This window comes from Notolepis coatsorum (assembly GCF_963971535.1).
Source record: "Notolepis coatsorum genome assembly, chromosome: 6".
NCBI classification, from domain to species: Eukaryota; Metazoa; Chordata; class Actinopteri; order Aulopiformes; family Paralepididae; genus Notolepis; species Notolepis coatsorum.
In genome coordinates, this window is record NC_140170.1 from 90,419,323 (window position 1) to 90,434,861 (window position 15,539).

The 15,539-nt window shown below is 43.4% G+C and overlaps 1 protein-coding gene across 1 annotated transcript in view; it reads left to right on the forward strand.

The window, feature by feature from the left end:
- The window catches only part of LOC311229607 (elastase-1-like), a gene marked incomplete at both ends in the record, with an annotated part of 36,573 nt that overhangs the window by 9,422 nt on the left and 11,612 nt on the right, over positions 1–15,539 (forward strand). Inside the window, 2 exons of the mRNA XM_084315682.1 lie at positions 15,030–15,217; positions 15,317–15,417. Of these exons, the coding sequence (XP_084171808.1) occupies positions 15,030–15,217; positions 15,317–15,417 (289 nt within the window). The remainder of the gene's footprint in view (positions 1–15,029; positions 15,218–15,316; positions 15,418–15,539) is intronic.

Genomic DNA, 15,539 nt, shown 5'->3' on the forward strand with positions numbered 1-15,539 from the left:
GAGCTAACGAAGCTAAGATGCTAAGCTACCTGTGCTAACAATATAGCATGGTTGAACTCTCGGGGAATCTCGCGTGTTGCTACTTTTTGCTGGCGCGGGATCTTAGAGAGACGGTGGACAGGGACTTCCGGTGTAGAGGGTTCTGGGAATTGTAGTTTTGTGGTTGAGGTAGAACGTCAAGTTGACGTCTTGGGGTGGTTTACGTGATGACGCACTTGCGGGGGAGGCGTGGGCGCCTCCTACAGGAAGTGGTGAGTGCTGTAGTGAAATGGTGGTGATGGACAAGACGTTCCAGCGGAGGGCGCTGTTGCCTCTTTTATAGTTTCACCTTTACAGGTGGAACGAGGTGCAGTAAGCAATAGAGAGCAGTTGTGGTTATAATAGGTTTTGAGTAGCGGCAATCTGTGGGAATTTGTGAGTTCTTTATATTCGGTTTTTTCAGTTATTGATGATGGATGTGTATACTTGTTTGATTATAAATCTGTATTTGTTATGGGCCAAGTATGGTTGAAGTGAGAGCAGCGGCGTTTTGTGATGGGATTTGGCGTGAACCCCCCCCCTCCCCCCCTTTTTCCTCTGTCTCTTCCTTCCTCGTTCACACTCTCCCCTTCCTCCTTCCCTCCCTCCCTCCCTCCCTCCCTCCCTCCCTCCCTCCCTCCCTCCCTCCCTCCCTCCCTCCCTCCCTCCCTCCCTCTCTCCCTCCTTCCCTCCCTCCCTCCCTCCCTCCTCCACCCACGCCCCCCTCCGCTCCATCCCTGTCTCCCAGCTTAACTTTGTGAGATGACAGGTGCACAAAGGGAGTTTTGTTTAGGATAGATTGCCTGATTGATTGATTGATTGAAGAATTTATTAACAGATTGTGAATGGGTACAATACGGTACAGCTCAATACACACAATTGTTAAGGGGATGCAGACCAGAGAAAGACTTTCGTCTTGTTTACATCAGGGTCCCCCATTTTCAATTCATCATGGGCGTGGAGTATTGGTTATATTAAAATTGGTTATATTGGTTATATTAGAATGGTGTTACTTGCTAAATTATTGCGTAAGGGTAAATAGGATATTCATGGTTATTTTGGAGCCCTCCCCCCCTCCCTCTATGTCTCTCCATGCGGACTCTTTTAGTCTGATTGAAGTTAAGGTTGATTTAGACGGTTTTTGGTAATAGTTAATGTTGCATTGTGTGCCCCCCCCCCTTTCCTCCCCTTAGTCCCTGTATCCCTGTATCCCTCCTTCCTTTTTCTTTTCCCTTCGCCCCCCCTCTGTCTATCCTTGTATTTCGCCATCCCTAGGTTTGTGGCGTGTGTTGTGGGCATTTGGTTGTAGGTTTATTTGAACTGCGTTGTTATTGTGTATGTGAAGTAGGTACCGGATGGGCGTTGGCCTGTCTAGGTGCAGGTGGTGGTAGGATGATTTGTGATATTCCTTGGGAGGAAGGCTTGGGGTGTTTCCGTTCAGGTTCGAAACTGAAGGGAGGACGCTTTGGGCTGTGAGTTGACGGTTCTTTGTGTATTCAGGGAACGGGGTGAATATTGCAGGTGGCATAGTGCGGGTGTCCGTGAATTTATTAACGTGGCCAGCTGTACTATGTGTCGGTCAGGGTTTTAGTGATCTAAGTTGCTAAAGGTTTATTGTTTTCCCTGATCGGTGGTTGGTAGCAGTAGCAACACTGATTAATTTTTATTAAGTGTTGTGGGGGGTACAAGTGTGTGTATAAGGAGTGAATGAAGTTGATGTTGTATGAGGAATGTGAAGCAAAAGCGAATAATACATTTAGTCGATACGCTAATCGGGCATTTAAAAGTAAGAAATAAGGTTAGGATGAACAGATTCATCAAGCAAAGAGAGGTTGGAACGGATGGAAGACCAGGTTTACAAAGGATTATTAGACAATGGATAGGAAGGGGATTAATGATTATATTTCCCAGGAAATCAGGTGGAGAGAGCACACAGGGGATTGGAAACCTCCAGTGTTCCTGTTGAAGGAACGGACAAAAAACAAGATAAGCTGTATCGTTATTTTTTCAAACAAATCACACTGTGTCTCTCTAAATATTTTAGTATAGTGTTGCCCGACATTTCCAATGCATAACGAAGAGTGGAAATAATAAGGGAAATGCCACTGTATTAAGTCTGGATGTTTCTGCTTTCTTTCTGTACAGGTGCTCGGCCGGACAGGAGCTCTAACGATTTCCATAACCATCTAGGGAAAACGGCTATAATGAGCCTTGGTATAAGTATGAATGATAAGCCAGTTATCAATCCTTGTCTGCACAGTAGAAATTTGACAGTGTGAGTGTTTTAACTCAAGTAAGTAGAAAATAGTGTGAGACGGAGAAACTTGTTTTTTCAAACGGTGATTACAGGAGTGGTTGGAAGTGGTGTGAATGACAGTAACATAGGAAGTTCACCTTAGTGGAACATTAATAGGAACGACTGAAGCGTTAGATGCAAAAACAATAGAATAACAGTGACAACAATATGGAAAAGGGCCTTAGTGATCGGGCCATTGGGGGGAGTAGGCCGAGAGCCTCTGCAGACATTTCCCAGATAGACTTTACCAGTGATAATGATCTGATTGATTGGGACTTCTCTCATGTGACCAGTGCGACAGAAGGACTTGAGATGTTGACTTTGGTTCCGATACAGGGGAGTGAACCAGTGACAACGGTGTTACTCCAACCAGAACCGATTCAAGCTGGAGTGTCCATTGCAGGCGACTGCGGTTTAACCAAGGGGCAGAAAAAGAGACTGAGGTTACAGCAGTCCCACGAAGTCCACTCTGGCCGGAGGGCTGGAACTGAGACCGACAGCAGGTATGGAATACACGAACAGTTTCTACAGCCCACCCGTTTCCCATGTCCACCCTGCCCTCAGCACCAAAGCCAAGATGAGAGGCGGAGCCCAACGATGGGAAGTCAAACCGCCGGTGCTGAGATGGGGGAGGAGGCAGCATCCTATAGACGACGGAGAGCGTTTGTGACAGCGTTCGAACAACACGAGGCAGTTCATCGAGATCTGATGAAGACACAGCTGGAGATCGGTCAAGCCGCACACGAGACTCAGAGATTGGAACAAGAACTGGCAAGAAAGGCTGCGCTGCTAGAAGCGACAGCTGTTGAGATCATGCTTCGGGCGTCTGACCTAGGCCGCTGTGATCAAAGAGTGCCCTGTGCCCCGTTGCCCGGACAGGGAACTGGGCCGCGACAGGGTGAACAGAACCGCAGGAGGGGTGAGTTTCTAGGCCCCTCCCAACAAGAGAAGGCCCGAGGAGAGGCAGCAGAAAAGGACAGGTATGCCCCTCTCTCCTCCAGGCAACAGGACATGCGACCAGAGGACGGGAGAGGGGTGGACCTGGCGAGGACTGTGGGATGCCAGCCGAGAGACTGTGGGAGTCGTGGTAAACTGGAACCCCTGGGATGGCCGGCGTCGGCTGTGTGCTGGAATTGTGGGGAGGTTGGCCATTTCGCTCGGTCATGTTACAAAGGGTGGCGGACTCAGCGAACGTCCAGTAAGAAGCAAGAGTCCAAACAGGGTTGCTGGGAATGTGGAGAGTTGGGACATTTTCAGAGGGGGTGTCTGCATAGGTCATAGGTTAATTAAGAGCAAAGCGGAAATGCACAAACAAAGCCTTTGGGTGTTCGAGTAAATAGAGTTATTGATAAATTAAGATGGAAAATGAGACTGATTAGGATAAGGATAGAGATGAGGATACATGGATAAGGTTTGATTAGGTGTGCAAGTTACTAAAATGGTTTGGAAGACTAACCAGGGTAAGTTGGGGCTGTTGATGGGATGAAGTAACTGGGAAAATTGCATGGGTTAATCTAAACTAACAAAATGTATGGTTTTAGACAGGAAAAGTGGAACATATAATATTAGACAGAGTTAGAAACAAAGGACTATTTATAGTGGTGATTACAATACTTGATCAAAGGGTGGTCAAAGTTGAATTAAGGAAAAAAAAAAAAAAAAAAAAAAAACACAATTATTATTTCATTACTTATTTTATTTCTTTTTGGATTTCTAATTTTGCTGTCTTAGTTTTGCGGGGGTATTTATGCCTCTAGATGATAGTTAAGTTCTGTTTGATGGGTGTGTAGCATGTAGGCACTCACAATTTTTTTGTTAATTTGTTTGTTTTTGTTTGGTACTCGGATAGTTATAGGAACTGGCTGGCTGGGGGGGTCTCTCGCCGGTCAGGGGTAGCAGGTGGTGGTGACACAGCGAGACTGGTAGGAGGTCTGATATAATGAGCTGGAAACTGGGAATGGACGGGAGCTGGTTCATGGTTTGTTTTCCGCTCATTAAGGCTCCAGATGTAGAATCTGGAGGGTTGTGTCACTTTTTGGGTTATGATAAGAGTTGGGGAAACATATTTCTCTGTCTATAGAAAGCTCTGTAGGTTTTTGGTCGCGAATTGGCCGGAATAGTGTTCATGTAGGGTGCAGACATGTGAATTTGATGATTGACTTATGGAAGACTCTGCACCGGCTTGTTGAAAGCTGACGGAGTGTGTGTGATGTGTGTTAAAAGGGACTGTGGTTTGTTGACCATGCACATAGGTTCTGTTGGTGATTGGCCTCGTCTAGAGCTGACTGTCCGGACCGAGGAGCTGTCGGGAAACAAGGTATTTGAAAGTGAAATAATGGATATTCCACTGTCAAGGGTGGAAGTGGTAGTTGTGTTGATCTTGAGATATTGCATATCTAGTAAAACAGTACAGCACAAAAAGAAATGAGACAAAGTTGATTTGATTGAATAAATAACTTAAGAAGCTGTGAAATACATAGATAAATAATTTGGAGAAAAATGTATTGTCAGAATGCAGAACAGTAGAGAATGTATCTGCGAAAATAAATGTTTCCAATCTATTGTGTGTTTTGTAAATAATAATCCAAAGTGCAAAAAGGACAGAGGGAAAATCGTTTCCTTCTGTGGAGAATCGGAGCAGTACCAGAGACCTGCATACAACGAAGAAGAGGCGGTGATTAGCACAAGATACAACAAGAAGAAAACGGTCAAAAACGAGTTAGCAGTAAAGGCCTCAGGAGGTTTAAACAGGGATGAAAGCGAAGAATAATTGAGGCCTCAGTGGTCTTTTTAAGGAGTAAAAAGGATTTATGTATGCTTGTTTGAATTTCCCTCAAATGTTTAGAGAGTTAATCTTTTAGTGGTGTGATGTATTAATCTTTTCTTGCAGAGTCCATTACACAAAATAGACATTTAAGCTAATTACACGGATAAAAAATAGTCTAAACAACAAAGCTATTAGTGAAAGAGTGTTTCTTGTAAAAACAGGAACAGCTTTCTTAGACTGGATGTCATAATAATAACTGATAATGTGTATAAACTGTGAAAGGAGGAAAAGGTAGGTAAAATGATGATTTTGTAACTGTACAGATGGAAAGGGGGTTGTAGTTCGATTTGGGTAAATTTTGGATTTTTTTGATATTTTGAAAAATATTAGCAAAAATTATGGTTATGATTTTTAACATGTTTAATTTAGAAAATTAATGTTGTATAGTGGGTTATTAAACCCCCTAAGGGTGGATTGTCGTATATTTCTAAATGAAAACATGAATAAATGCAAGTGAAATGTACAAGGAAAATGATTAGAAAGACAAAATGCTGATTGATAGAGAAGGGCCATGTAGAGTACACCATGTGAAGTTATTTCTGAGACCCTAGGCTTGAGGCAGGTTGACTCCCCAGAAACAGATGGCTGACCTTAAGACAATAAAACTGACCCCTACCCTAAGTAAGGACTTTCAAGTTACGACATGGCAGAGTGGTCAGGGGACAGAGTGAATCGGACTGTAAAAAGAGCCTCTCAGATAGATGAGTCAGCAGCACTCAAGTGAGGCCAAGTGTTCAAAATGCATCAAGATTTAGCAATTTCATAGGTTACATGTAGGCATAAACTCTTAGAAACTATTAGAATAACTTAGTCACAATAAAGAATAAAAACTCTTAAAACTAGAAGGTAAAACTATACAGTATTGGTCAAATGTTCATCAGGAAAATAAAGTGTTCTATTAAAGGACGGGGATATATGGTTTGTTGTCAGGACAAAGTAGTCTGTTTCTTATCTAGACTATGTAAACATTTTTGTCACAAGCATGAGGATGTTACTCAGGGAAAAACTAATCCTCTCATTAAGTAATGATTAAAGTGTCAGCAGATTTAAACTGTGAAGCTGTTGTCACAAGACCCAGGAGGTTGTGTCAGCGAAACATGTGGTCACAGGACACCAGCAGACACATTTCTGCTGGAATGTGACCAAAATAAGACAGATCATGGACAAGAATAGGCAGGCAGGGTCTCCCCCTCCCTCTCGTTCTCTGTCTCCCCCTCCCCCTCTCTCTCTCTCTCTCTTCCTCTGATAAAAAGGGCTGATGGCGACACACTAGACACACGACTCACACCCAGAAGGGACCTGGGGAAGCGCTGACACAGACCCGGAGACACAGGGGACGGACCCCTGAGAGGCAGAGCCACACAGAACTGGAGAGAAGAGCCTGAGACTCGCCAAGCCAGCTACTGCAGAGCCAAGCAGTGACACAGAGGGACTGAGACCCGATGACAGACGAAATCGCCTCGCAGCAGGGGATCCAGACTCCACCGAGGGTAGATGAAAGAACCAAGCGCTCCCAAACCTCCAAGGATCCGAAAGCAAGGTTGCCGTTAACAACCAGACCAGCGAACCACTAAGAGAGGACTCGTTGTTGCCATGGACAACCTGAGACGACAACAGCCACATGAAAGAGACAATTAGATTTGAACCAAAGAGACGATGTACTTGTTGATTCCTAAGCTATGGTATTAATAAACAACCGCCGCCCGTTGATCTTGACCACGTTGTCCGTCTCCCCTCACTTGAACCGAACATCTGAGAAAAATACCTAACCAATGCAGAGGAAAAGGGTAATAGAAAACTATACGATCAATGAACTTAGATAGAGATAAATGAAGCAAGAAAGACACTTCAGGGTCACTCTCGCAAAGTCCTTGGGGACGTGTCCCTGTTTTATGGAGAGGTTTATTATGTGTGTGATGACTGGGGTGATGGCGGCTGCTGAGTCTCTGAGAAATTTGGAGGGGATGTTGTCATGGCCAGGGGCCTTGTTAGGTTGGAGGGCGCTAAATTTTTTTAGTACCTCATCGGTTGTTACCATTTCTAGTTTGAAGTCGTCTTTACGGACCCCTAGGTTTTTGTAGTATGCTACTATGTGTTCTACCCCATAATGCCCTGAGTGGGAGGGTAGTTTGTTTACCAGTGTTGTGGCTATGTTTGTGAAGAAGATGTTTAAGTAATTGGCTACATCCAGCTTGTCTGTGATGAGCGTGTTGTCCGTCTTTATGTTTATGTTTGAGAATCTGGTTTTAAGTTTTTTACTGCAGCCTAGTTGATTATTGAGTAATTTCCATAGTTCACATGGTTTGTTTTTGTTTTCCTCAGTTTTGTCATTGATGAATTTTTTTTTGCGGTTTTGATCATGGTGTTTACGTCATTTCTTAGAATTTTTTGTTCAACCACGTGGGCTTGGAGTTCACTGTTTGAGCTTTTGGAAAGCTTTGTCTGACTTTTATGAAGTTCAGAGCATTTTTTTTCTCTGGTTTTCATAGCGGCCAGTATTTCAGTGTGCATCCATGGCTCAGCGCGATTTTTAACCCTGGTGGTTCTTAGGGGTGCCATATTTGTGTCGAATCACATACCCTTGTGGGTTGGGTGATTAGCTGGCTGAAACCGTGCAGATCAGAAAACCTACTGAAGGCCTTGAAGACGGGTGCTGCTTTACGCAGCATATCCGTGTTCCAGTCCCCAATAAGATTTTTTTCTACACCCTCCACCCCAGCTAAACACCCATCAAGTGTGTCATAGAAGCCACTCTGTTCTGGCGGTCTATAGATTGTGCCTACTAGTACTGGTTTTGCCCTATCGAATAAGATTTCAATCCAAACAGTTTCAATTTCATCATGGTTAAGGTCAGTACGGTTGATGATTTGGTATCTTTGTGTATATACACACAGACGCCACCTCCATATTGATTCCTATCCCTCCTGACTATTGAGTAGTTTTCGATTTCAATCTCTGGATCCTGTACAGATGAGTCTAGCTTTGTTTCTGTGAAACACAATATGTTTGCCTTCCCGTTTAAAAACAATTGTCTGATTTCAGCCAGTTTAGGTCTCAGGCTGTTTGTATTTAGGTGGAATATATACATACTATTGGCCTCAACTGGGCTGCATAATAGTAATCCTGTAAGCAGGGCAGGCTTATTCCCCCCCTTTCTTTTCTTATCTGTAGCGTTTTATATCTGATTCTGGGTTTTTCCCCCTGCCATAGATATCTCGATATTAATCTATCCCACTCCATGAATTGCTTAGTGGGTATCTCCACTGGGAGGGTCTAAAACAGGTATAACAATCTCGGTAGGATGTTCATCTTTATTGAGTCCACCCTGGAGCTTAAACTTAAGAAGGGGATGAGGCTCCATCTTAATATATCTGACTTTAGTTTTACATTTAAAGGGCCGTAGTTGAGATAAAATATTCTTGAGATATCCCTTGGCATGTTCACGCCCAGGTAATTTAATGAGTCTACTTCCCATTTCATTTTAAATTTCCCTCTAATATGGTTGGGGGGATTGTAGTTAAACGTAAGTATTTGAGTCTTTTGAATATTTAATTTGTAACCTGAAAGCGTCCCATATTCTTCTAGTAAGTTCATTCGTTTTGGGATTGTCTGTGTGGGTTGAGTTAGGTACACCATGACATCGTCAGCGAAGAGACTGAGTTTATGTTCTCCGTCTGCCAAGCCCACTCCCTTTATGTCAACATTTTGTCTTATCCATTGGCTCAGAGGTTCTATAAAAAGGGTGAACAGTCCTGGAGAAGCCGGACAACCCTGTCTAGTCCCACATCCTAGGGTGAAGGACTTCAATAGGTCCCTGTTAATTTTGATCCTTGCGGTTGGTTTGTCGTATAGTGCTCGAAAGGTTGCTATTATAGACTCATGAAAGCCAAATTTCCCTAATACCTTATATAAGAAGGACCACCTTACCGAATCAAATGCTTTCTCTGCATCCAAACTTGTTAGGGCTGCCTCTATTCCGTTTTGGGTGATATGTCTAATAATGTGTAATGTTCTTCTAATGTTGTCTTGTGTCTGCCTCTGTCTAATGAAGCCTGTCTGGTCCAAATGAATGAGGTTGGGTAGGATCTTGTCTATTCTTTGTGATATTATAGATGTAAATAATTTATATTCCAAGTTTAACAATCTAGTTTGTCTTTCCCTTCCTTCGGGATGACAGAAATTATTGCTTTTCTCCAGGGGGGGGGGTTCCCTTTTTTCTAGTACCCAATTAAATGCCTTCAGTTGTGTTGGGGTCATTTGTTCTCTAAATGTTTTATACCATACGGCGGTGAAGCCATCTGTGCCCGGGGATTTATTTGCTTTTAGTCTAGAAATTGCAGCGTGCAAATCCTATATTATTATGTTTGACTGTGATTTTGGGTAAATCAAGAGAGGAGAGGAACGTCTCAATCTGGAAGTTGTTGTCTAGTTTTGGTTGCCTACATTCAATTGCTCCCAAAACTGGGTTCCTTATTTTATATATTGCATATATTGCACAATCATCTCCTTTGTTTTGCTGACGTTCAGGGAGAGGCTGTTCTCCTGGCACCATCCCACCAGGACCTTGACCTCTTCCAGGTAGGCCCTCTCGTCGTTTGCAGAAATCAGGCCCACCACTACTGTGTCGTCAGCAAATTTGATGATTGTGTTGTTACTCCGCTGAGCCACACAGTCGTGTGTGTACAGGGAGTAGAGGAGGGGACTCAGAAGACCTTAGTGCAGCTTTCGATACGATAGACCATGATATCCTTATTGATCGTCTCTGCCAGGCAGTTGGTGTCAGTGGCACAGCCCTATCCTGGTTCACCTCCTACCTTAGTGATAGAAGCTTTTCCGTTAACATGCTACCGGACTTGAGCTGTGGTGTTCCACAAGGAAGCATATTAGTTACTGTTCCTAATTTATGCAAATTACATGTCGTCAGCTTGTGACTGCAACTTGTTCCTGTTTGCGGACAACTCAGCCCTGCTGGTCTCTGACAAGAACAAGTTACAGGTTGAAAAAACCCTCAGCTCAGAACTAGGCAAAATCTGCATATGGCTCGCTGATAACAACATCATTACACATGGGCAAAACAGAGTCCATTCTCTTCGGTTCAAATAACAAACTCAGCAAGACCGACGGCTTCTCAGTTACAGTGGGTGACAATATTGTCACAAGGAAAGAAGATATTACCTACCTGGGTTCCATCCTAGAGGCAAATCTTTCCTGTGATAAAATGTAATAAAAATGTAATAAAAATGTAATAAAAAAAGTTAACCAACGAACTCGATTCTTGTACCGGATCTCCTCACTGGTAAACAAGAATACCCTGAAGACTCTTGCAGGAGCACTCATTCAAGGGTACTACGACTATGCTTGCACCTCATGGTACTCAAAGGCGCTAAAAACAAAATTACAAACATCTCAAAACAAACTCGTCAGACTACTGCTTGACCTTACTCCTAGAACCCACCTCACCCCTGCCCACTTTGACAACCTAGGATGGCTTAGAGTAGACGACAGAGTACAGCAACTTGCAATGGGCCTGGTCTACAAGATACACTACACGACCAAGGTACCCATGTACATGTCAAAATACTTCCCAAAGGTCAGTGAATACCACGATCACAACACCAGAGGGAGCTCCACAAATCATGTTAAACCCAGATTCGGCTCAAACAAGGGACTAAACACGTTTCGCAATTATGCCACATCAATGTGGAACGCACTACCCAAAGCTGTAAAGGAATGTGAATCACTACCCACTTTCAAAAATACCTACGGGAGACTGCAATTCGAAACTGGCCCCTGTAAATGTCCTAACACAACCCCCTCCAATGTACAGTAAAAATGACCAAGTATGGTCTTGTCAATATTCCAATGTACAGTGTTGCTTGTACAGTTGTACAGTGTCCCCCACCCACCCCTCCTATCCAACCTCCCCCCCACTCCTACCCAACCTCCCCCCACCCACCCAACCACCTCCAATGTACAGTACCCCCCCCCCCACCTACCCAACCTCCTCCAATGTACAGTTTCTACATCAAATGTATATACTTCTTTTCTGGACTCTTTTCGTATCACAAACAGTACTGTATTTGCAAATCTGGTATGTCATAAATGTATAGATGTAGCAGTACTGTCTATCTGTATGTCATATATGTTACGATGAATTGAAAATGGGGGACCCTGATGTAAACAAGACGAAAGTCTTTCTCTGGTCTGCATCCCCTTAACAATTGTATGTATTGAGCTGTACTGTACTGTACCCATTCTGCAATCTGTTAATAAAGTTTTCAATCAATCAATCAACACAGCTCGGTCTGCAGAGAGTGAGAATCAGACAAGAGAATACAGAGAATAACTGGCAACCTTGGTCAGTTGGGCCACTCAGGAATTGTCCAGACATTGTAATACGCTTCCTCCCCCACCACGCAGTCTGGCCCTTTAGGTTGTACTTTTTTCTCTACGTTGCCATGGTGATCAGCAAATGCGACTGACATTTGAAAGTTAAAAAAGAAACTGATTCCCAGTCAATGGCAACCAGATAAATAACCCAATACATAACAAACCCGGCTTCTAATTGAGATAGGCCTATATTTGTAGCCACAATCAGCCAGTAAAATGGGAAGGCGTCTATATGGGACTCGACTTTTAAGTTGAGGTTTTACGGTAATCATTAAAATGCCTCATCATAACAGTGTAAAATATTCTCTTATCTGGGTATACACAATAATGCAGCTAATAACAGAAATCACTCAATATACAGTGGAAAAAACTGCCCACCGATATCCACTGCTGCCTTTGACTGATTGGATGAATGACTCAAAGCATTTGGGACAGTGGGATTAGAGAGGGCCATACCCCTGCCTCTGTCTGATTATGTAGACTCCTGACATGTTGGTCAACTATGTTTAAATATTGTACAGAAGCAGCAAATCAATATCACTGCATGGAATCTGTGATTAGGGTAAAACATAAGCAGTCACTTTTAGTGTGAACATCAGACTATCATTCAAACCTGGTAAAATGTTCGAACTGCAACAATGTGTTTGAAGGGCTCTTAGCTCTTCTATTCATTTCACAATCTGCTTTCCAGTGTCCCAGATTAATGTAATCACACAAAAATGATTGTGCCTGGTCTTCCAAATGTCTTACTTACCAGTATGTTCATATGTGAAGTATCTAACAAGGGGTGCCTGCTTCTCTCTCTCTCTCTCTCTCTCTCTCTCTCTCTCTCTCTCTCTCTCCTCTCTCTCTCTCTCTCTCTCTCTCTCTCTCTCTCTCTCTCTCTCTCTCTCTCTCTCTCTCTCTCTCTCTCTCTTCTCTCTCTCTCTCTTTCTCTCTCTCTCTCTCTCTCTCTCTCTCTCTCTCTCTCTCTCTCTCTCTCTCTCTCTCTCTCTCTCTCTCTCTCTCTCTCTCTCTCTCTCTCTCTCTCTCCCCTCTGTTCAAAGCAGCTTGACTGCTGGAACACAGCAGATGAATAACTGTGCCAGACAATCCACAAACGATACAAACTAGACGCAAAACCTGCTAGAGGAGCTTATCCACTGTTATGGACTAAAGGGTGTCACGTTCTTTCGGCAAAAACAAGGGCCTTTGTAATTGTTGTTGCCTGTTCTGTCTCCTTGTAATCAGCCTTCTTCATGTAGCTGTGCTCTCCCTCAGAGCAGACAAAACGCAGCTATATGACAAGGCATGGAGCGGCTGGGGGAGGGGGGGGGGGTGGGGGGAGGTGGCATGATGTTATAACACGATTGTGTTACTGAAAAGTAGCTGGAAGGTGTATTTTCTGTTTGTTAAAATAAGTGGTCTATATGTTAAAATAATAGCTCTACACTCCGACAGCCATCGCTGATATAGATTGTCTGGTCAGTAACATGGGTCTCTCAGTCACTCCACTCTGCAGTAAACAGAAAATAAATGTCCCACTTTATCCAATCAGGAGAGAAGATTCCACACTGCAAAAATGGTCTGATCTACTACTAGTGCAGTAAGCAAATTTGGATTTGCAAGATTTCTTGAAATAAGTAAAAAGATATCTAGGGTTCTCTCTCCTGATTGGATAAAGTGGGAAGGGATACCAGAAAAATAATTTTGTGTTTACTGCAGAGGGACTGACCCATGTTACTGACCAAGCACTCTATATCAGTGATGACTGTTCGAATGTAGAGCTATTTAACACTTATTTGAACACTTTAATTCAAACAAAGTATTGTTTATTGTTTAAAAGGATCCCCATTAGCTGCCACCTAAGTGGCGAGCTAGTCTTCCTGGGGTCCACACAGAAAGACAACACAAAACATAACAATACATGAGATACATATGACAATCACAATTAATTTAATTAACAATGATAATCTAAAAACAGTAAAACATTGTAGACATCTTTATAAACATCAGAATATTTTCAGAAAAGGTTATTACATTCATGAGTAAATATTTCATTATTACATTCCTACAGTAGGTATTTCCACTCCCAAACGTGAACAGTATTTGCTCACATATTTAAGTAGTGCATTCTTAGGTTGTACTTGACAGACACTTTGCTATTAAATGTACTTATGTTCAGTGGGCAGTTATTCCAATGATTGATGGCACGATAAACAACCGTCCTCTTTAAAGCATTTGATTTTGGACGTGGTAACATAATCTGTCCATCATCGGCTGAAAAATACACATTTTATTTCAACATTGTAAACTATTAAAATTATATTTATTATAATAACATAACATTAACATTATGTCAACATATAACATTATGCTAATAGCAGTAGCTATTACCAACTGAGAAAAACCTAGGGTAGTATTGAGCATAAATGCTTTTGAAATGGTCTGCATCAGGACAATGGCCGGACCCAGCCCTCCGTCACTCTGTCAGTCTTCACCTGGGAAGGGACCTCTGTCAGCAGCACCTGGTCCACCTTCAACCAAGGTTTAAAATGGCAAGATCACACAACCCTGTTACAAACATTCCAACAGTCTGAATGTTATAAAGCAAAAAGGGAGAGCATCAACTATGCAGTAAAGCCATGTAATCAACTCTACACATTCACCAGCCTCTCTATTATTTAAAAGAAATTATGTGAGATGAACGTATCCTGATCAGGGCATGGAAGTCTTTTCATTATGGCAGCAAATGTCTAATTACCAGTTTAAAATTGCTATCAGTAACATAATCAATTGCATTATTCCATTATTCCAGAATGAATGCGATTATTTAATAGTTATATGGGACCTGCAATGATGAACGCTAGTCTGCTAAATGTGTAACATTGTGAAATGCAGTATGGGAAATGAGAGTAGCGGCAATGCTCACATGTCCAAAACCAGTCCCCCCCCCCCCCCAGGAGGCCCCCAACAAGGGCTTATCTTATGTGGTGCTGTACAGCGGAACGACCCACACATGACAACAATGTCAAACATTTGAAAAACCTGAGTGGTGCTGGATCACTGAACCTCGAAAGTGGTAACACAACAAGCAATACACCGTCTGTAGGCAGGTATAGCAACATAGCAAATAATATATCGATGGAAAAACAAACACATTTTGTAGTGTTTGACAGGGGGTCAGAGAATTCCACAATGTTGTCTCTAGGCCCCGTCCAGACGGTGATAACAAACTGTGGGACGCGCGCAGATGGGTACAGGCTGGCTGCTGTTGTGTAAGTGAAGCCCCATGACCTCTGAGTGGGTATAAAAAGGCAGTGGCCGTGGTCTCCAGCACAGAAAGTTTCAACAGACTGCAGACATGCTTCAGTTTATCTTGTTGACTTCTCTCGCAGCCATCGGTAAGACATTCCCTCCCGTCGTTGTAGCACCACCGTCCGTGCGGAAAAGACAACCAAATGAAGAGAACGTTCACCTCTTGATGTTTGACTATACTGTGTGTCTCCTCCCTCACAGTGCTGGCTGCGGTGGAGCCCCAGCCCAGGTACGTGGAGCCCCAGCCCAGGTACCTGGAGGACAGTGTGGAGCCCCAGCCCAGGTACCTGGAGGACAGTGTGGAGCCCCAGCCCAGGTACCTGGAGGACAATGTTGAGGAGAGGGTTGTAGGAGGGGAGGTGGTCACACCCAACTCCTGGCCTTGGCAGGTATGTTCCCTCTTGACCTCACAACCACCTCTTTTCTGCTTCTGTTTGACCGACCGGAGTATCTGGAAATAAGCGAACTGACTGCATTTCTCCCCTCAGATCTCTCTCCAGTACAAGTCCGGCAGCTCCTTCCGTCACACCTGTGGAGGAACCCTGATCAGGAGAGGATGGGTGCTGACCGCAGCTCACTGTGTGGACAGGTGGGTGTTCCATGTGATCGCTAAGAGATCAGGAGGCTGCTGAGGCCAAAGCTGATGCGGATTCTAGTACAGACGGTTTCAAAGTGACAACAATAACATTCTAATTTATTTCCTCTTGCAAT